At 41.4% G+C, this 21,615-nt stretch overlaps 1 protein-coding gene across 3 annotated transcripts in view; it reads left to right on the plus strand.

Annotated features, from left to right (window-relative positions):
- The window catches only part of vegfc (vascular endothelial growth factor c), a 226,157-nt gene that overhangs the window by 121,909 nt on the left and 82,633 nt on the right, over window positions 1–21,615 (plus strand). For all 3 annotated transcript variants that reach the window (XM_063049453.1, XM_063049454.1, XM_063049455.1), the window contains exon 2: window positions 7,139–7,346. In XM_063049453.1, coding sequence (XP_062905523.1) covers window positions 7,139–7,346 — 208 coding nt within the window. The remainder of the gene's footprint in view (window positions 1–7,138; window positions 7,347–21,615) is intronic.

Raw genomic sequence — 21,615 nt, forward strand, 5'->3', positions numbered from 1 at the left:
TAGCAAGGTATGAAAATATGTTCCATCCTTAAATAGAATGTAGGGCATTTATCTGAAACCTTTGAAATCCTTGGTTAAAGATCACTTAAAATGTAAATTTTAAAAGCCTAGTCCCGAAATAAATATTCCATTCAACCGTGAAATATTTTCTTAGATTGTAGGATGATTCAGGATAAACATAGGCTTTAATTGAAAAAATAACTGCTCTGAACGTATAACTTCTTGTGTCAAATCAACAGAGTTCACTTGGCTTGGTGTTTAACTGAGCTTTTAGCTCTGCTTCCCTTATCCAACAGCTGGAAATTATAAACATTTTACAGGATATGCAAAGTAGATTTGCTTGTCCAATAAAGTAGAAAACAACGTCTGTTAATTAAATAAACTAAACACTTTGACATGTTTAGAAATCAGGCTGACAGCTATATTGTCACTTTCTTGCTCTATTCTTTAAAACAAATTGCTGTATGATTTGGTAATGGCCTAAGATAAATATTCATAAGCTTATTTTTTATCCTTGCAAGAGCACAGCGTAATGCTTAAATGAAAGAGAACATTTATGTCACACGTCCAACCTACCAACATGAAAGATTTGTGACAATGTAGTTACTGAGATGATATCTGAGGCAAGGCAGCCAAAATTGCTTTGCCAAGTTTCCACGGCACAGTTTATGCATGCAAGACAGGCTATCATGTAATACAGTATCCTTTTTAACCTCTTTATTGTCGGTAATAATTAAGTAAAAATGGGAAACATTTGTCTTTTTTTTGAACAATTTACCACATGAATATCTCATTCCTTCACAACCCTAAAATGATTTATTTCAGAGTGAAGTTACTTATTTTCATTTGTGTGGCCAAAATGTGCAGATTATCACAACAATGTCGTACGGGAGTGTGAATGGGGGAGTTTATCAGCAGAGAGAGACTTTAGAGTGCCTGTCCACACTCCTTTGCAAGCAGCAGGCCAGATAAGTAAAGACACCCACAGTCAGCATGGCAGGAACATCAAGCCAGACCAGTATTTGGCCCCAGATGTAGGAACATGTGTAGATCTTATCCTCACACCACAGGAATAATGTGATAATGCTGGAGAGGTTATAGAAGATGACTGCAAGGAGGTTGCCAAGAATTATGATTATGAGGAGAAAAAATCAGACTGGGCTGCTTTCTTTGTAATAAGTTATTACCCTACAAAAATCAGGCTTCTGAACTGACAATTGCCACAATTCTGAACTGATTCCATGTCCTACAGACTGACTTTTAAGGATTCTTTGTAACTCATGTTCTCAGACTTATTTCTAGTTGCACAGTTTGTCTTTTGCATATTGGTTATCAATCTTTGTTTATATATACAGTGGATTCTGGTTAATTGGGGCAACCACAAATACTAATTGAGAAAATAACCAGGGTTCCCTTTGCTTATTTGGGATACTCTGCCACTAATTGGGACAGAAAACTGCTACCAAACAGTTTCTAATCAGCATCAGTCGCGTGCACTTGTGCAGTTGTTTGTCACGACACTGTATTTAGAATGAATAGCGCCAGTTGTGTATATTTGGGTTCAAAAAGCACAAATAGATGGCAAGAAATAAGTAGTAAAACATTTTGAAATTGTTTTCCTCACTGCGGTTTCAAGTATTCAGGCTTGGAGATGTCAGAAATGGCCTGGAGTGAAAATGAAACAGATTCTTCTCTTCAATAAGATAGTAACTATGAAGAATTTGAAGGTATTAACAATCATCTTGAATGATTCAATGAAAATTAAGATTTAGAGGATGCAATTGTCGATAGCATTGTATGTAGGTAGTCTATTATCTGTATTATCTGTACTAGGTGGCTGCACTGATTTTGTTAATTTACAGTCAATTACAAAAACACATCAGCATACACTGCAGGAATTCCTCTCTCAAAAACTATTAAGAACTAATACACAGTTTTATAGTACTACAGGATTATTGATATTGTTCTAATTTGTTCTGTATTTCATTTAAATACATAATAATTACTCAGTTAAACTGTAAGTTTTTTATGTAACATTTTATCTATTTGCATGAAACACTTAGGGAACTATGAACTCGAACCCTAAGATATCCCTATATTCATCCCCATTCCTGAGCTTCCTACCATTTACTGTACATGTCTTACACATACTTGACATTCCAAATGCATCAACTTGTACTTGTCAGGATTAAATTCCATCTGGCAAGACTCTACCCAACTTTCTACCAGATCTGTTTCCTGTAGCAACCTTGGACAACCTTCCCTACTATCCACAACATTCTCAGATTTACTGATCGTTAGTGCCACATTCACAACATCTTCCATTGTATCCAGGTCATCATCAAGGAGCAGTGCCCTAGAACAGTGGCATCCATCATTAAGGACCCCCATCACACAGGAAATACCCTCTTCTCATTGCTACCATCAGGAAGGAAGCACACACTCAATGATTCAGGAACAGCTTCTTCCCCTCTGCCATCTGATTTTTGAATGGTCATTGAAGCCATGAACACTACCTTTCTACTTTTTTATTTCCTATTTTTACACTAGTTATTTGTCTATTATACATATATAGTTTTCTCTATTATTATGTATTGCATTGTACTGCTGCCACAAAGTTAACAAATTTCACAACATCACGGCATACGCTGGTGATATTAAATCTGATTCTGATTCAAGTCATTAATGTGTATCAGATATAGTAAGGGTTGCAGCCATACACCATTAGTCTCAGTTTTCTGGTTAGAAACACTACTTTCTGCCTCCTATCATAAAGCTAATCTTGGATCCAACTAGCCAGCTCGCCATGAATCCCAGACACCTTAATCTTCTGAAATAGCTGATTGTGCAGGACCTTGACATTTGTTTGATAGAAGTCCATTGATACAATGTCTTTCTCCCTGCCTTCCAAGTTACCTGTTCTAAAAATTCATTCAAATTAGTGAGGTAGGATTTCCCCTGCAGAAAGCAATGCTGACAATCCCTGATCAGCCCCTACCTTGTCAAGTATACATAAACCCTAGCCCTTAAGATTTTCTCCAATAATCTACCTACTCCTGATGATGTAAGGATGAATGGAAATCAATAGTGTTTGATTAACATTTGAAATATAGCATTCAAGTTATTTATAACTGAGTGTGTTAAAATACAGATCCATAATTCCTTGAAAGAGATGTTACAGGTAGATAGGATTGCAAAGAGAGCTTTTAAAATGTTGGCCTTCATAAATCAAAATATTGAGTACAGGAATTGGGATGCTATGTTGAATATTTATAAGGCACTTGTGAGGCCTGATTTGGAGTATTTTGTAGAGTTCTGGTCACCTGCCTACAGGAAATATTTCAATAAAATTGAAAGAGTATGGAGAAAATTTACAGGGATGTTGCTGGGGCTTGAACACCTGAGTTATAGGGGAAGTTGAATAGGTTAGGACTTTATTCCTTAGAGCATAGGAGAATGGGAGGAGATTTAATAGAGGTACACAAAATAATGAAGGGAATAGATAGGGTAAATGCAAGCAGCTTTTTCCCACTAAGGTTGGGTAAGACGAGGACTAGAGATCATGGGTTAAGGGTGAAAGGTGAAATGTTTAAGGGCAACATGAGGGGGAACTTCATTCAGAGAATGGTGAGAGTATGGAACGAGCTGCCAGCGGAAGTGGGGGATGCTGGTTCAATTTCAATATTTAAGAGAAATTTGGATAGGTACATGGACGGGAAGGGGAATGGAGGGCTATGGTCCAGGTGCAATCCTAGGCAGCATAATAGTTTTAGCATAGACTAGATGGGCTGAAGGGCCTATTTCTGTACCATAGCTTATTATGTCAGATATCTGCTTGTGAAGTAATATTTAAAACACATCCATAAAATATGCATGACTAGAACTGCAGAAGCAAATAGAACTTCAAGAAAAAAAGGACACAATATGAATATAAAGTGAAGAGCAGTACGTAGTTTTATTAATAAAGGAACAGAGGTGTTCTTAGGTTAGAAAGCACTCAAACACCAGTAGGTTAATAAATTCCAATATTAACAATAACTTTCAGTACATAAGTTCTTTAAATAAATTGAATTCTCTACTGGCCTGGGTGGAAATTAAATCACATTGTCTGGAACGTTAATCCAAACCCCTACCTCTCTCTGATGCTCTTTGTAGAAGTGTGCAATTTAACTCTTGTATGTTATCAAGATTATGATCAGATTTTTTTTACATGAACATCCCAAAGTGAGCCAAAGACTCTTTCAATAACTCGGGGCCCATCAGCTGCAAATCGTTCAAAGCCACACTTTAGTGTCTGAATTGGTCAAATACTTGAATTGTGTAAGTAGGGTGAGCCAATTTACTTACTTAACTTTATTGTCGCCAAACAATTGATAATAGAACGTACAATCATCACAGCGATATTTGATTCTGCGCTTCCCGCACCCTGGATTACAAATTTTAAATATTAAAAATAGTAAAAATTAGTAAATATTAAAAATTTAAATTATAGGTCATAAATAGAAAATAGAAAAATGGAAAGTAAGGTAGTGCAAAAAAACCGAGAGGCAGGTCCGGATACTTGGAGGATACAGCCCAGATCCGGATCAGGATCCGTTCAGCAGTCTTATCACAGTTGGAAAGAAGCTGTTCCCAAATCTGGCTGTACAAGTCTTCAAGCTTCTGAGCCTTCTCCTGGAGGGAAAAGGGATGAAAAGTGTGTTGGCTGGTTGTGTCGTGCCCTTGATTATCCTGGCAGCACTGCTCCAACAGCATGCGGTGTAAAGTGAGTCGCTGCGCCGTTTTCACGATCTTCTGCAGCTTCTTCCGGTCTTGGACAGGACAACTTCCATACCAGGTTGTGATGCACCCTAGAAGAATGCTTTCTACGGTGCATCTATAAAAATTAGTGAGGGTTTTAGGGGACAAGTCAAATTTCTGTAGTTTTCTCTAGAAGTAAAGGCAGTAGTGGGCCTTCTTGGCAGTGAACTCTGCTTGGTTGGACCAAGTCAGGTCATTTGTGATATTGACCCCAAAGAACTTTAAGCTTTTGACCTGTTCCACTTGCGCACCGCTGATGTAAATTGGATTGTGCGGTCCGCTACTCCTTCTGAAGTCAATAACCAATTCCTTTGTCTTGCTGACTTTGAGGGATAGGTTATTGTCTTCGCACCATGCCACCAGGTTCTTAATTTCCTCTCGGTACTCAAACTCATCATTACCGAGATACGGCCTGCAATTGTTGTGTCATCAGCAAACTTATATATTGAGTTCGATGGAAACTTGGCTACACAATCATGGGTGTACAGTGAGTACTGCAGGGGGCTGAGTACACAGCCTTGTGGGGCACCGGTGCTCAGAGTGATTGTACAGGAGAGCTTGTCCCCTATTTTTACAGCCTGGGTCCTGTCTGTGAGGAAGTTGAAGATCCAGCTGCAGATCTGAGTGCTAAGGCCCAGGTTCTGGAGCTTGGGAATCAGTTTATTTGGAATGATGGTATTAAAGGCAGAGCTGTAGTCAATGAAAAGGAGCCTTACGCATGCGTCTTTAATCTTCAGGTGTTCTAAGGAGGAATGTAGAGCCAGAGAGATGGCATCTGCCATTGACCTGTTGCTCCGGTAGGCGAATTGCAAAGCGTCGAGTTTGACTGGTAGGCTGTGGTTGATGTGTGCCATAACCAATCTCTCAAAGCACTTCATAGCAATTGATGTCAGAGCCACAGGTCGATAGTCATTCAGGCATGCCATCTTGCTCTTCTTTGGCACTGGGATTATTGTTGCCTTCTTAAAACACAAGGGGATCTTAGACTGAAGCAAGGAGCAGCTGAAGATGTCAGCAAACACTCCAGCTAGCTCGCTTGCACAGGCCCTGAGAACCCGTCCCGGGACGCCATCTGGGCCCGTCGCCTTCCTTGGATTTATCTTCAGGAAGGCCCTTCTAACGTCCTCCTCGGTGACGATGAATCTCGATGCCACCAGGTCCAGTTCATCCGGAGGGAGCAGGAAGATCCTCTTCTGTTCGAATCTTGCGTAGAATACATTAAGTTCGTCAGGAAGAGAAGCACCACAGTTATTGATATTCCCAGCCTTTTCTTTGTGCCCAGTGATCTCATTTAGACCCTGCCATAGTCTACTGGCATCCCTCTGGTTAGCCTGGGCTTCCAACTTGGCTTGATATTGCTTCTTAGCACCCTTAATGGCTTTCTGGAGTTCCAGATTCCGTGTAGCGACTGGTATCCCCGGACCTAAAAGCCGCAGCTCTAGCCTTTAAAAGGGACTTGACCTCATAATTCATCCAAGGTTTCCGGTTAGGGAATACCCGGGTCATCTTGCGAGACACACAGTCCTCCGTGCATTTCCAAATAAAGTCCGTGACAGCTGAGGCATATTCATCGAGGTTAGCTGCCGAGTCCTTGAATACTAACCAGTCCACCGATTCAAAGCAGTCACTGAGGACCTCATCCGTTTCCTCTGTCCAACGCAACACTACTTTTGACACCGTGACCTCCCTTTCAATTTCTGTTTGTAAGCCAGGAGGAGGAGTGCAACCTGACGGTCCGATTTTCCAAAGTGAGGTCGTGGGACGGAACAGTAGGCATCCTTGACTGCTGTGTAGTAGTGGTCAAGTATATTCGGGCCTCTAGTGGGGCAGGAGACATGTTGGTATAACTCTTGGCAGCGCCTTTCTGAGTTTGGCCTGATTAAAGTCCCTGGCTGTAATGAGCAAAGCCTCCAGATACCTGGTCTCAATTTCACTGATGTTGGCATACAGTATGTTCAGAGCATACTCCACGTCCGCCTGGGGGGGAATGTAGACCGCTGTCAGTATGACCGAGGTGAATTCCCGTGGCAGATAGTAGGGACAACACTTCACCGACAGGCGTTCCAGGTCCGGGCTGCAGGAGCTTGTCAGTGTCACTGTGTCCGAGCATCAAGCAGTGTTGATCAGTAGGCAGACGCCACCTCCCCTCGTCTTGCCCGAAGACGCCATTCGGTCCATCCGATGGATCGAAAATCCCTCCGGTCAGATGGCACAGTCGGGGATTGCAGGGGAAAGCCAGGTCTTGGTGAAACAGAATACACACCAGTTTCCCTCTCTTTAGGTTTGGGTGCCCCAGATTGTTGTCTGCTTAACTGACGATCTCTGTTTTCCTCACCAGGGTCATATGAGCAGTGAGCTGGAGCAGCAGTTACGTTCCGTATCCAGTGTGGATGAACTCATGATGATATTTTACCCTGAGCACTGGAAAATGCTGAAATGCCAGTCAATGAGAGGGTGGCCACAATACGGGGAGTCTGGTCTCGGCACAGTAGCAGAGGAGCCTGTGTCATTTGCAGCAACTTTTTACAACCCTGAGATTCTAAAAAGTAAGTTATACCTCTGAAGGTGAACTTTTTTTGAGTGGGCAGTCAAGCTTTGGAATGAAATGCCCATAGTTTTAAAGTGCTTTTCAGTAATTTTATAACATCCACTTTCTTACAGTTATATTCACAAATACATGAGCAAAGTTTTCAGATACTTAGTGAAACAGAAAACAGATGGTGCCTGATCTATTGAGTGCTTCCAGCATTGTTTTTTGTTTGTTTTGTTTTTATTTCAGACTTACAGCATTTTCAAGTAGATTTGAACCCCCTTTAGTCTGGAAGGGCTAAATGCAGGTTGTTGCTGATAGTGGTGATTGTCACAGATTGATAAAATATAGGCTCATGGAGGTTTTTTTTTCATTTCCCATCCCACCCATTCTGGGAATGGTCTTCCTGCTTACAAACCCAAATATGCAGTGTGAATTTCTTCTAAACTTAGTTAAATAAAAAACCCTCTGAATACAAACAAGAGAAAATCTGCAGGTGCTGGAAATCCAATCAACACATGCAAAATGCTGGAAAAACTCAGCAGGCCAGGCAGTATCAATGGAAAAAAAAATTGTGATGAAGGGTCTTGGTCTGAAATGTCAACTGTTTACCCTATTCCTTAGATGCTGCCTGGCCTACTGAGTTCTTCCAGCATTTTGGGTGTGTCCCCTTGAATACAATCTTGATTCACTGACAAAGGGGTTCAGTTCTGAATTTCAATGCTGCCTGTGTGGACTTTGCATGTGGACAGCATGGGCTTCCACTGGATGTTTCAGCTTTCTCCCACTTCCCAAGGAAAGGTCATAAGGCCACTTGGCCCATGGAGTCTGCTCCATTCCATCATGGCAGATTTATTATCCCACTCATTCCCATTCTCCTGCCTTCTCTCCGTAACCTTTGACCTCCCGACAAATCAAACTGTGCTTTAAATATACCAATGACTTGGCATCCACAGCCATAGGTGGCAATGAATTCCACAGATTCAACACCCTCTGGCTAAAAAAATTCCTCCTCTTCTCTGTACTAAGTGGAAGAGCCTCTATTCTGAGGCCGTGTCCTCTGGTCCTAGACTCTCCCACTGTAGCAGACATCCTCTCCACATCCACTCTATCTAGGCTTTTTAACATTCAATAGATTTCAATAAGATCCCCACTCTTTCTTCTAAACTTCAGTGAGTACAGGCCCAAAGCTATCAAATGCTCCTCATCCACTAACCCTTTCATTCTCAGAATCATTCTCGTGAACTTCCTTTGGACCCTCTCCAATGCTAGCACATCTTTTCTTAAATAAGTGACCAAAAACTACTCATAGTACTCCAAGTGCAATTTAATCAATGATTTATAAAGCCTCTGTATTACATACTTGTTTTTTGTTTGCTGGTGGGGGAGCTGGTGCTTTGCTGCTCCTTGTGCGTGGGAGGGGGGAGCTGGAGGGATTTGGGGTTCTAACATTTAATTGTCATTCATTCTTTGGGACACTCCTCTGTTTTCGTGGATACCTATGAAGATAAAGAATTTCAGGATGTTCGTATATTGTATACATTTCTCTGACATTACTGAAACCTATTATACTCTAGTCCTCTCAAAGGGAATGCTAACTTAGCATTTGCTTTCCTTACCACTGACTCAACCTGCAAGTTAACCTTAAGGGAATCCTGCACAAGGAATCCCATGTCCCTTTTCACTTCTGATTTTTGAATTTTCACCCCATTTAGAAAATAGTCTACACTTTTATTCCTTCTAGCACAGTATATGACCATACACTTCGCTTCGCTACACTATTATCCCATCTGCCACTTCTTTACCCATTCTCCCTAACTGCCTAAGTCCTTCAGCATGCTCCCTGCTTCCTGAACAGTACCTGTTCCTCCACCTATATTCGTATCATTTGCAAACTTAGCCGCACGTTATTCAATTCCGTCATCCAAATCATTGACATTTAATGTAAAACAAAGTGGTCTCAACACAGATCCCTGTGGAACACCACTATTCATTGGCAACCAACCAAAAAAGGCCCCCTTTATTCCCAACCTTATGCCTCTTGCCAATCAGCCAATCTTCCAATCTTCCATCTATGCTAATATCTTTCCTGTAATACCCTGGGCTTGTTAAGCAGCACCAAGTATGGCACCTTGTCAAAGGGCTTCTGAAAATTCAAGGAAACAACATCCACTGACTCACCTTTTTCTATCCTAACTGTTATTTCCTCAAAGAATTCCAACAGATTTGTCAGGCAAGGTTTCCCCTTAAGGAAGCCATATTGGCTTTGGCCTATTACAAAAGATATGCAAGTTGGTAGCTTAATTATCCACTGTAAATTTCCACTGGTGTTTATGTACATTACTGTTAGATTTTGGGGAAAGTTGACAGAACTGTGAGGAGAATGAAGTGGGATTAATGGGGCTAATGTAAATAGATGGTTAATTTTAGGTATGGATTTTATAGACCAAAGCACCTATTTTCCATCCTCTATGATGCTTTAACTTTAATGAGCTCTATGTACAGTTTCATGCTCACATTTGAGTATTTGTCTGATTTCAGTTTGTTTTTTTAAAGTTTTATGATATTTATTTTAGGACAGTTTCTTGTTATGTCTCCTTATCTATCTTCATCTCTTTAAATGGAATATAACCTCATAAAGTATCATATCTTAATTGACCATGTCTGAATTTTCAAGGCAACCTTGATAATGCATCTATAACAGCAAAGTGTTTTGACTCCTTTATTCGATTACACATCAAACCAAGATAAGAGAACAGCCCATGTTTACATTTTGATGAAGCCATTGCCAGGATTGTTGACTTAGCACAAGCAAAAGGTGTTTGGAACATAAGGGAAATAGAAGCCACCAACTCCATGTGGGTTTCCTCTGGATATTCCAGTTTCTTTGCACCTTCCAAAGGCGCATCGGTTAGAGTTAGAAAAGTTTAAGCATGCTGTGTTGGAAGCGAGTGAGACTTGTGGGCTGGCCTCAGCATAATCCTCAGATGAGGTTGGTCATTGATGCAAACAATGCATTTTACTGTACATTTTGATGTACATGTGACAAATAAAGTTAATCTTTAATCTTTTAATCTTTACATATCTTACCATATTTTCAGACGTGACATCAGTGACCAGCAATGTGCCACAAGGATCGGTGCTGGGCCTGCTGTTTTCCATCATTTATATTAATAATATGGATGAGAATGCAGGTGGTATAGTAAGAATATATAATTTCTTACTATAGAATATATAGAATGCTTGTAGACAACACTAAAATTAGTGCATAATGGATAGTGAAGAAGGTTATCTAAAATTACAACAGGAGTTTGATCGACTGGGCCAGTAGTCCAAAAAAATTACAGATGACATTTAATTCAGAAAATTGCAAGATTTTTCATTTTGGTCAGACAACCCATGGCAGATTGTGCACAGTGAATGATAGGGCCCTGAGGAGTGTTGTAGAATGGAGAGACCCAGTGATACAAGTACATCTTTTCTGAAAGTGGCAAACAGGTAAGATTAGGTAGTGAAGAAAGCATTTTTCAGTATGATGGTACAGATGAATGAGTGGCTGAGGAAGTGGTGAAGGGGACAGGATTTCAGATTTCTGGATCATTGGGATCTCTTCTGGGGAAGGTATGACATGTACAAAAAGTATGGGTTATTTCTGAATCCAAAGAGAACCAATATTGTTGCAGGTATGTTTGCTAGAGGATTTTAACTAATTTGGCAGGGTGATTGGAAACAAAGTGATAGGGCTGAAGATGGGACAGTTGATATACAAGTAGACGCAGTGTGTAATGGGACTGTGAGAAAGGACAGGCAGACTATAGGGCAAAATTACAGTCAATGGGATGAGATGAAGCATAACAGGGGAGCAAAACTAAAAAATGTGATGAATACAGGACTGAAGGTGTTATATTTGAATGCGCACAGTATGCAGAATAAGATAGATGATCTTGTAGCGGAGTTAGAGATTGGTAAGCATGACGTTGTGGGCAATACTGAGCCGTGTCTGAAGGAAGATCATAGTTGAGAGCTTAACATCCAAGGATACACATTGTATTGAAAGAGCAGTTAGACCGAAGGAGTGGGTTGGCTCTGTTGGTGAAAAGTAAAATCAAATCCTTAGAAAAAGGTGACATAGAATTGGCAGATGTAGAATCCTTGTGTATGGAGTTAAGAAACTGTAAGGATAAAAAGTCCCAGGAGGGAATTATATACAGGCATACGTGAAATAGCCAGGATATAGGATATAAATTGCAATGGGAGATAGAAAAGGCATGTAAAAAGGGCAATGCTACGACAGTCATGGGGATTTCAATATGCAGATAGGTTGGGAAAATAAGCATGTTAGTGCTGGATAACAAGCAAGGGAATTTGTAGAATGCCTCTGAGATGGCTCTTTTGAGCACTTGTGGTTGCGTCCACTAGGAGAAAGGCAATTCTGGATTGGGTGTTGTATAATGAACCAGATTTGATTAGGGAGCTTAAGGTAAAGGAGCCATTAGAAGACAGTGATCATAATATAGTAGAATTCACCTTGCAGTTTGAGAGGGAGAAAAAGTGTCATATGTATCAGTATTACAGTTGAGAAAAGCATGAGAGGGCAGCTGGCCAAAGCTGATTGGAAAGAGACATTAGCAGAGAGAATGGCAGAACTGCAATTCAGAAAGGTGCGAAAAAGGTACATCTCAAAGATGAATAAGTATTTTAAAGGATGGATGAGGTAAACATGGCTGACAAGGGAAGTCAAAGACAGCATAAAGGAAAAAGAGAGGGCATATAGTATAGCAAAAAAAAAGTGGGAAATTTAAGGATTGTGAAGCTTTTAAAAATCAACAGAAGACATAAAAGTCATAAGGAGAGAAATGATGGAATATGAAGGAAAGTGAGCCAATAATATAAAAGAGGAAAACAAAGATTTGTTTCAGATAAATAGAGCGGATATCAGATCATTGGGAAATAAAAGTGGACAGGCAGCGATGGGGGACAAAGAAACGGCAGATGAACTTAATATGTATTTTGCATCAGTCTTCACTGTGAAAAACACTAGCATTGTGCCAGCTATTTGTGAGTAACAGGGGGCACAAGTGAGTGCAGTTGCTATTAAAAAAGAAAAAGGTGCTTGGGAAGCTGAAAGGTCTAAGTGTAGATAATTTCCGAAACCTCTCTCCCCTTCCATTTCTGACACCTCCCTCCACTTTCTCAATGTCTGTTTCTCCTTCTCAGGAGACAAAGTGTCGACTGAGATATTTTATAAACCTACCGATTCCCACAGCTATCTTGACTGTAACACTTCCCACCCTGTCTCCTATAAAAATGCTGTTCCCTTTTCTTAGTTCTTTCATCTCAGCTGCGTCTGTTCCCAGGATGAGGCTTTCCTTTCCAGGACATCAGAAATGTCCTTCTTCACAGAGCGGGGTTTTCCCTTCCTCCACCATGGATGCTGCCTTCACTCGCATCTGCTACATTTCCTATAAGTCTGCACTTACCCCATCCTCCCACAACCTTGACAGTGATAGAGTTCCTCTTGTCCTTACCTACCACCCCACGAGCTTCCGTATCCAACATATCACTCTCCACAACTTCCACCATCTCCAAAGGGATCCTACCACCAAACATATCTTTACATCCCCCTGCCTCCGCTTTCCACAGGGATTGCTCCCTCTGTGATCCTCTTGTCCATTCACCCCTCCCCACTAATCTCCCTCCCAGCACTTATCCTTGGAAGTGGTCAAAGTGCTGTACGTGGCCATCCAGCTCTTCCCTCACCTCCATTCAAGGTCCCAAACAGTTCTTTCAGGGTGAGGCAACACTTTACCTGCAAATCTCTTGGGGTCAGCTGTTGTATCTGGTGCTCCTGATGCAGCCTCCTCTAAAGTGGTGAGACCCGTAGTAAATTGGGGGAGTAATTTGTCAAGTACCTCTGCTCCATCTGCCTAAAGCGGTAGGTCCTGGTCACCAAACATTTTAATTCCGATTCCCCTTCCCATTCAACATATCAGTCCATGGCTCCTCTTCTGCAACAATGAGGCCACCCTCAGGGTGGAGGAGAAACAACTTATATTGCATCTGGGTAGCCTCCAACCTGATGGCATGAACATTAATTTCTTCTTCTGGTAAGAATGTTTTCCCTCGCCTTCCCTTCTTCTATTTCTCACTCTTGCCTCTTACCTCTTCTCACCTGCCAATCACCACCCCATGTTGCCCCTCCTTTGGTCCACTCTCCTCTCAGATTCCTTCCTCTCCAGCCCTCTACCTTTCCCACCTGCCTGGCTTCACCGATCACCTTTCAGCTACCCTCCTTCCCCTCCCCCCACCTTTTTATTCTGGTGTCTTCCCCCTTCCTTTCCAGTGCTGAAGAAGGGTCTGGGACTGAAATGTCGACAATTTGTTCATTCCCATGGAAGCTGCCTGACCTGCTGAGTTCCTGCAGTACTTCGTGTGTTTTGCTTTGGATTTCCAGCATCTGCAGAATTTCTTGTGCTAAAAATAGATAAGTCGCCTAGATCAGATTGACTATACTCCAGGATTTTGAAAGAGATTGTGAAGGTGTTAGTAATATCTTTCCAGAATCACAAAATTCTGGAAGGATCCGGAGGGACTAGGAAATTGCAAATGTCAGTCCACTTTTTAAGAGAGGATAAAGGTTGAAGAAAGGGGAGACGGGGAGATAGGGCAGATAGCCTGACTTCAGTGGTTGGGAAGATGTTGGAGTCCATTATTAAGGATGGGGTTTCAGAGTATTTAGAAGCACATGATAAAATCAGACAAAGTCAGCATGGTTTTGTTAAGGACAAATCTGTTGAAATTCTTTGAGGAAATAACAGGTAGGATAGACAAAGGAGAGCCAGTGGATATTTTCACTTGGATTTTCAGAAGGCTTTTGACAAGGTACCACTCATGGGTCTGCTTAACAAGATAAGAGCCCATGGTATTACAGGAAAGATACTAGCACAGATTGGCTGACTAGCAGGAGGCAAAGAATGAGATTAAAGGGAGCCTTTTCTGGTTGGCTGCCTGTGGCTAGTGATGTTCCACAGGGGTTAGTGTTGGGACCACTTCTTTTCATGCTGTATGTCAATAATTCTGATGATAGAATTGATGTCTTTGTGGTTAAATTTACGGACAATTCGAAGACAGGTGAAGGGGCAGGTAGTGGTGAGGAAGCAGAAGGGCTTAGATAGATTGGGAGAATGGACAAAGAAATGGCAGATGGAATATAATGTAGGGAAATGTATGGTCATGCGCTTTGATAGAAGGAATAGAGGTGTAGACTATTTTCTAAATAGGGAGAAAAATTCAAAAAACAGGTGTGCAAAGGAACTTTGGAGTCCTTGTGAAGGATTCCCAACAAGTTAACTTGAAGGTTGAGTCGGTGGTTAGGAAGACAATTGCAATGCTAGCATTCATTTTGAGAGGAATAGAACGTAATAGATAGATAGATACTTTACTGCTCCCAAAGGAAATTACAGGGTCACAGTAGCTTTACAAGTGCACAGATATAAATATTAGAAGAGAAGTAAAAAGAATTAAAAAAAAAGTTACCATTAACAGTTGAACAGGAAGGGGTCATCACTTTCCCGGCTATAGGTTGACTCATTACAGAGCTTAATGGCTGAGGGTAGGAATGACTTCATATAGCACTCTTTGGAGCAGCACAGTTGTCTTAGTGTATTACTAAAAGTGATCCTCTGTTCAGTCAAGGTGGTATGCAGAGAGTGAGAAACATTGTCCAGAATTGCCAGGATTTTCCGTAGTGTCCTTTGTTCTACCACAGCCTCCAGTACATCCAGTTTGACTCCTATAACAGAGCCAGCCTTTCAATCAGTTTATTGAGCCTATTGGCATCACCCATATTGATGCCATTGCCCCAGAACACCACTGCATTGAAGATTGTACTGGCAACAACAGAATGGTAGAATATGTGAAGGAGAGGCCTTCATGCTCTCCTCAGGAAGTAGAGGGGACTCTGACATTCTTGTACATAGCCTCTGTGGTGGTGCTCCACTCAAGTCTATCATACAGGTGCACCATAGGTACTTCTAGGTCCTCAACACATCTATGTCCTCACCATCAATAGTAACAGGGAGCAATGCAGGCTTAGTCTTCTTAAAATTCATTTGTCTTACTAGTGTTGAGCTGCGGATGATTCAGCTTGCACCACTAAACAAAGTCTTCCACCAGGGCCTTGTATTCATCCTCCCATCCTCCTGTTGTACACCCAAATATTGCTGAGTCATCAGAGAATTGCTGCAGTTGAAACAAATCAGTGTTGTATCTAAAGAATGTAATACTGAGTTTCTATAAGGCATTGGTCAAACTGCACTTCAAGTATCATGAGCAGTTTTGGGTCTCAAATATAAGAATAGATGTGCTGGCATTGGAGAGGGTCCAGAGAAGGTTCACGAGAATGCTTCCAGAAATGAAATGGTTAACTTACAGTATGAAGAGTGTTTGATGGCTCTGGGTCTGTACTCATTGGAATTTAGTAGAATAAAGAGGATCTCATTGAAGCCTATTGAATATTGAAAGGCCTAGAGAAAGTGGTTGTGCAGAAGATGTTTACTAGAGTGGGTGAGACAAGGACCAGAGGGCACAGCCCCAGTATAGCTGTTCATTTAAAACAGAGATGAGGAGGAATTTCTTTAGCCAGAGGGTGGCGAATCTGTGGAAGCCAAGTTATGGAGTATATTTAATGTAGAGGTTGGTATGTTCTTGATTATTTAGGGCGTCAAAGGTTACAGAGAGAAGGCAGAAGAATGGGGTTGAAAGGGATAATAATTAGCCATGATGGAATCGTGGAGCAGGCTTGATGGGTCAGATGGTTTAATTAAATCATTCTGTCATTCCATCATGTCTGATTTATTATCCCTCTCAATCCCATTCTCCTGCCTTCTCTCCATAACCTTTGGTGCCTTACTGATTCTGCTCCAATGTCTTATGGTCTTATGCTTCTTCAGATTTGGCACAGAAACCCAATTTACCTTTAGTTAGCATGTTTTATATTCACATCAATTCACAGTGCTGAATATATGGAGCTTATATTGGCAAGAGTGGTAGAATTTCACTGGGGTTAAAGTTCTGAACCAATTTCCAAGCTGCCAATACAAACAAGATTTTGGCCACGAAGCAGTGACTTGATGACCAATTCAACACAGGATTTGCAAGGGCATAAGTAAAAAGGGGAAAATTTACTTTCTGCAAGTTAGGTATAGTGAATCATAAGCGTTGCTCTCTTGAGATTGGATAAAGATTTTATTTAGATTGTACACTGGAGATTTTTTTTTATTCAAGAGTGCTTGTCTCGTCATGGTCTGGCACTGAACAAGTATGCAAACCTCGTTGAATATTAATACATTTTTAATGCAGAATTCCACCAACTGTGAATCATTGAATTAATGAGACACTATTGGCCCATTTCTCTACCTCCATTGACTGAAATGATGCTCCTGCATTCATTCAAAAACCCTTTTGCTTCAGAGATATAATTGATAATCAGATTATTATAACCTCATGTAACGAAGTACAATTAAATTCTTTGATTTTCATGCCTTCAATACAGATCATTTCAACACATCGGTACATTAAGGGAAAAGAATTGACAGAATAAAGTGTTCCAGTTGCATAGAGAGTGCAGTGCAGGCGGTCAATAAGGTGGAAGGACATGATGAGATACACTGTGAAGTCAAGAATCTACCTACCATACAAGGGGTCCATTCAACAGCAGAACATAAGCTGGCCTGGGTTTGGTGGTATGAGCTTTAAGAGTTCTGTACCTTCTGCCTGGTGGGGTGTGGGGGAGACCATAAGATACAGGAGCAAAATTAGACGATTGGGCCCATCGAGCCATTTCATCATGACTGATCCAATTTCCCTCTCAGCCTCAATCTCCTGCCCTCTCCCCATATCCCTTCATGCCCTGACCAATCAGGAATCTATCAACCTCTGCCTTAAATATACATAAAGACTTGGCCTCCACAGATTCACCACTCTCTGGCTAAAGGAGGGCAGGAGAAGAGAGAATGTCCAGGTTGGTAGAGGTCTTTGATATTGTTGGCTGGTTTACCAAGGCAGTGAGGATGTACACAGAGCCAATGGAGGAGGAAACTGGTTTCTGTGATGTGCAGAGCTGTTTCCATGACTGTCTTGCAGCCTCAGGAAGAGCAGTTGCCATCTTGAGCTGCTGTGCACCTGGATAGGACGCTCTTTACTTACAGAATTTCTTTAGCCCTCAAAGCAAGTAGAGGCGCTGGTGTGTTTTCTTGGCAATGGTGCTTATGTGACGCTTACTTATTATGTGTGAGATCGATGTGAGTAGCCATTTTTATGTTTTGTACTCATCCATTGGAGAACAAGGATAGGAATACCATCAGTGTCCACTTTTAAATACCTCCTGCACCAAATAAAGTGGACACTAAGTGTATGTTCATGATCTTCTGTTGCTGTAGCCCATTCTTTTCAAGGTTTGATGTGGTGCATGTTCAGAGATGCTCTTTGGCACACCACTATTGTAACACATGGTTATTTGTGTTATTGTCACCTTCCTTTCAGCTTGAACCAGTCTGGCCATTCTCCTCTCACTTGTCTCATTAATGAGGTGTTTTCGCCCATAGAACAACTATTCATTGGATGTTTCTAGTTTTTCACACTTTTCTCTGCAAACTCTAAAGACAAATGTGCATGAAAATCCTAGGAGATCAAGTATTTCTGAGGTACTCAACTTCTGGCACCAAAAATCATTCCATAGTCAAAGTCGCTTAGATGACATTTCTTCCCCATTCTGATTTTTGGTCTGAGCAGCAACTTAACCTCTTGACCCATGTCCATACGCTTTCATGCATTGAGATGCTGCCACATGATTGACTGATCCCACACCACTCCCAGGGCGCTCCACCCTCACCATTCCCAACATCCTTTGCTCCCGCAAGATCTGCAAACGCTCTCCTCTCTGCATTGACAAATACAGTACCATGCAAAAGTCTTAGGCACCCTACCTATATGTATGTGTCTAAGACTTTTGCACAGTATTTTATGTCCAAGGACCTTTAGCACTTTCTTATACCAATATGAATGTTCTTCCATTGACTATATTCTCACCTATTCCTCGTGTCCCACAAACCAATTAAAACCTATTGGTCTCTGTTTTGAGTGGAAGAATGAACAGGGATATGAACTCCAAATACTCACAATTATCTGAGCAAGGCCTCATCCAACTGCTTATCATGGCCCGCTGTCTCCCAGTTCTAGACTAAACAGAGATATCCTTTCAATAACCTTGCCTGGTTATTCAACTACCAGCAGTTTAATGCTAGGGCACTGGCTAATCTTTGTCTATCCTCGTGGCCGGTGAGCTGCCCCTGAGGCCTTGACTTAAGTAGGGAGGGTAAATAATGGGATGGAGGTTTGTCCATAACTTGCTGGGTTTGCCAGATCAAAACCAGTGATATCATCTGCTCCTTAAGATACTTGAGGCTTAAAGCTGCCTCCATTTGAGCAAAAACAGGCCGTTTAGCTAAAATACTCATTAGAAGCTATCTGTGGAATGGATATCTATCCTTGACCAGGATTGTCAGACACTTTGTATAACAGCAGCTCCTGATGCACTTTCTGTATTTCTCAGCTTCACTCTCACAGAGAGCAGCAACGTAGAGTTTTAGAGATGGACTACAATGCACAATGCTCCTGTGTTGTGTGTTTGGCAAAACTATCTATACCAGAGGCTCCCAACCTTTTTTTTAGTGCCATGGACCAATACCATTAAGCAAAAGGTCCATAGATCTCAGGTTGGGAACCCCTGATCTAGGGAGAGATTCTCACTATCATGTCCAGGGGCATGCGCTTTCTGAGGATGCAGATACATCAAACACATACACGCTATGCTCACATGTGTGTTCTTAATAACTATGAGGCCAGTCAGGGGTCAGGGTGGTACCTTCCTAACTGTCTCTAACCCCAGCTTGCACTTGCACTTGCCTGGAACCTGGCATACAGAGTAAGTTTAAAATTAAAAGCCCATTTAGAGATGATTGTCAAAGAAGGATGAAAATGTAGTAGATATCATTGCAATGTTGCATGAGAATTGATGATAGATAGGAGTTTGAGGAGATTTGGTGTGTCACCAAAGACTCTGTCAGATTTCAGCAGGTGTATCGTGGAGAGCATTCTCAATAGTTGCATCACCTTTCGGTCTGGAAGCTCCAATGCACAGGATCAAAAAATGTTGCTGAGGGTTACTCAGCCTGCTCCATCACAGGCACGCGTCTTCTCACCATCAAAGGACTTCTTCAAAAGGCGGTACCTTGAGAAGGCAGCATCTATTATTAAGGACCCTCACCATCTAAAATATGCCCCCTTCTTATTCCTACCTTGGGTATAGGAGCCACACTCAACATTTTAAGAACAACTTCTTTCTCTCCACCATCGGTTTACTGAATGACCCATGAACATGACCTCACTAGTTTGCTCTCTTTTTACACTACTTATTTCATTTTATGCAATTTTTATTGTAAATTATAGGTTTTTATGTTTATCTCTGTTCTGCTGCCACAAAACAACGCATTTCACGATATACGTCAGTGATAATAAATCTAATTCTGATTCAGTAGATTGTCTCCCTGAAGAGCAGTTGTAAATTTTTCATTCTGAAAAATTTGCAACAATACAGGGAAAGAGTGAGAGAATGGGCCAGATCAGATTAATCGATGGAAGACCTCCATCTATTTGAAGAGCCACTTCAGTTCTTTTGGGCTGGTAATTGTTCATTGGTTTTATAATTCTATGAACTGTCTCTGGCTGTGGTCCCAGAGAAAAATATGCATTTGGAAAAGACTCCGCTAATCGGCATGGGAAAAGTAGCCTCAATCCAAAGTTCTTTGGAACTTAAGAATGAGGCATAAAACTTGTTGCTTACGATCATGTTACAAAATCAAAGAAGATGAAGGTAGCAGAATCATGAGGAGGGAGAATGAAGAAAGAGACCAGGGAAAGAGAAAGAACAAAGGGAAAAGAGTAGGGGAAGAGACAGGTAGGGAAAGAGACAAAGTAAAGTAAGTGTGGTCTTCTTATAGCAGACTGTTGATAACAGTAAATTCAATTGAATTTATAACGGTTAACCAACAGCCAAGTTCAAGTAATGTGACACCTTCTACTGAAACCAAAGAGATTCCAGAAAAATACAAAGGTGACTGTAAACTTTGAGAAACTCTGAACAATCACATGTACAGTATATTATATACAGTACATGATTATATAAAGATACAAACATAAGAAAGATAAACTACAAGAAAAATAGCAATTTTATATCCCTTCTGTGGCATGAATATTTCTTGATTGTACATTTGATAACTGGAATGACATATTGAAATACAGCCAGGTGAACTCTGAGTACCACAATACTAACTAGCAGAGATTGTATTATTGGTGGCCTTGGTTAGTCTGCATTCTTTATAAAAAGAAATTTTAAGTTTATATTTATTAACAATATGGGAAAATACTGTTCAAAGAGGTCGCTCCATCAATCCTCCAATTTCGCACCTGTTATTTGTCTACCTATTTGTGAGGAGATTTAACGTTTGAGAGCGCCTTCCACAGTTCCACCATCTCCTAGGAGGCGTGATGTCCAATGAATTGTGGCTACTGTTCCAAGAAACCGGCAGCCAACTTGCACACAGCAAGGCCACACAAAAAACAATGTGGTTGCAATAAGATATTCTGTTGTAGGGCTGGTGGAGCTGGTGGGCCAGGGGAACAGGACTACTCTGTTAGGGCATTCTTGGATCAGAGTGAATCTGAAGGTCTGGACCAGGAAAGTATACAGTATGTATGTGTACTCTATTCCAGTTGTAATGTAGAGCGCACTCGCTCTGTCCACAAGCAGGATTTCCCGGTGGTCAACCATTTTAATTCCAATCCCCACTCCCATTCTGATACGTTGGTCCATAGCCTGCTCTACTGACGTGATGAGGCCACTCTCAGGTTGGAGGAGCAACACCTCATGCTCTGTATGTGTAGCCTTCAACGTGATGGTATGAGCATTGATTCCAGTAATTGTTCCCCCTCCCCTTTGCTCTTCTATCATTCCCCCTATGGCTCCCCTCTTAACCTCTTCTCTTCTCCTCACCTGCCTATCACCTCCCCCTGATGCCCCTACTCTTTCCCGTTCTCCTCTCCTATTCTTCCTCTTCAGCCGTTTGCCTTTTCAACCTAGCATCTCCCAGCTTCTCACTTCATCCGCCCTCCTCCACTCAATTACGTTTCCCCTCGCCTGGCTTCACCTATCACCTCACATCAAAGTT

The sequence above is a fragment of the Mobula hypostoma genome, chromosome 5 (genome assembly GCF_963921235.1).
Source record: "Mobula hypostoma chromosome 5, sMobHyp1.1, whole genome shotgun sequence".
In the NCBI taxonomy this organism is placed as follows: Eukaryota; Metazoa; Chordata; class Chondrichthyes; order Myliobatiformes; family Myliobatidae; genus Mobula; species Mobula hypostoma.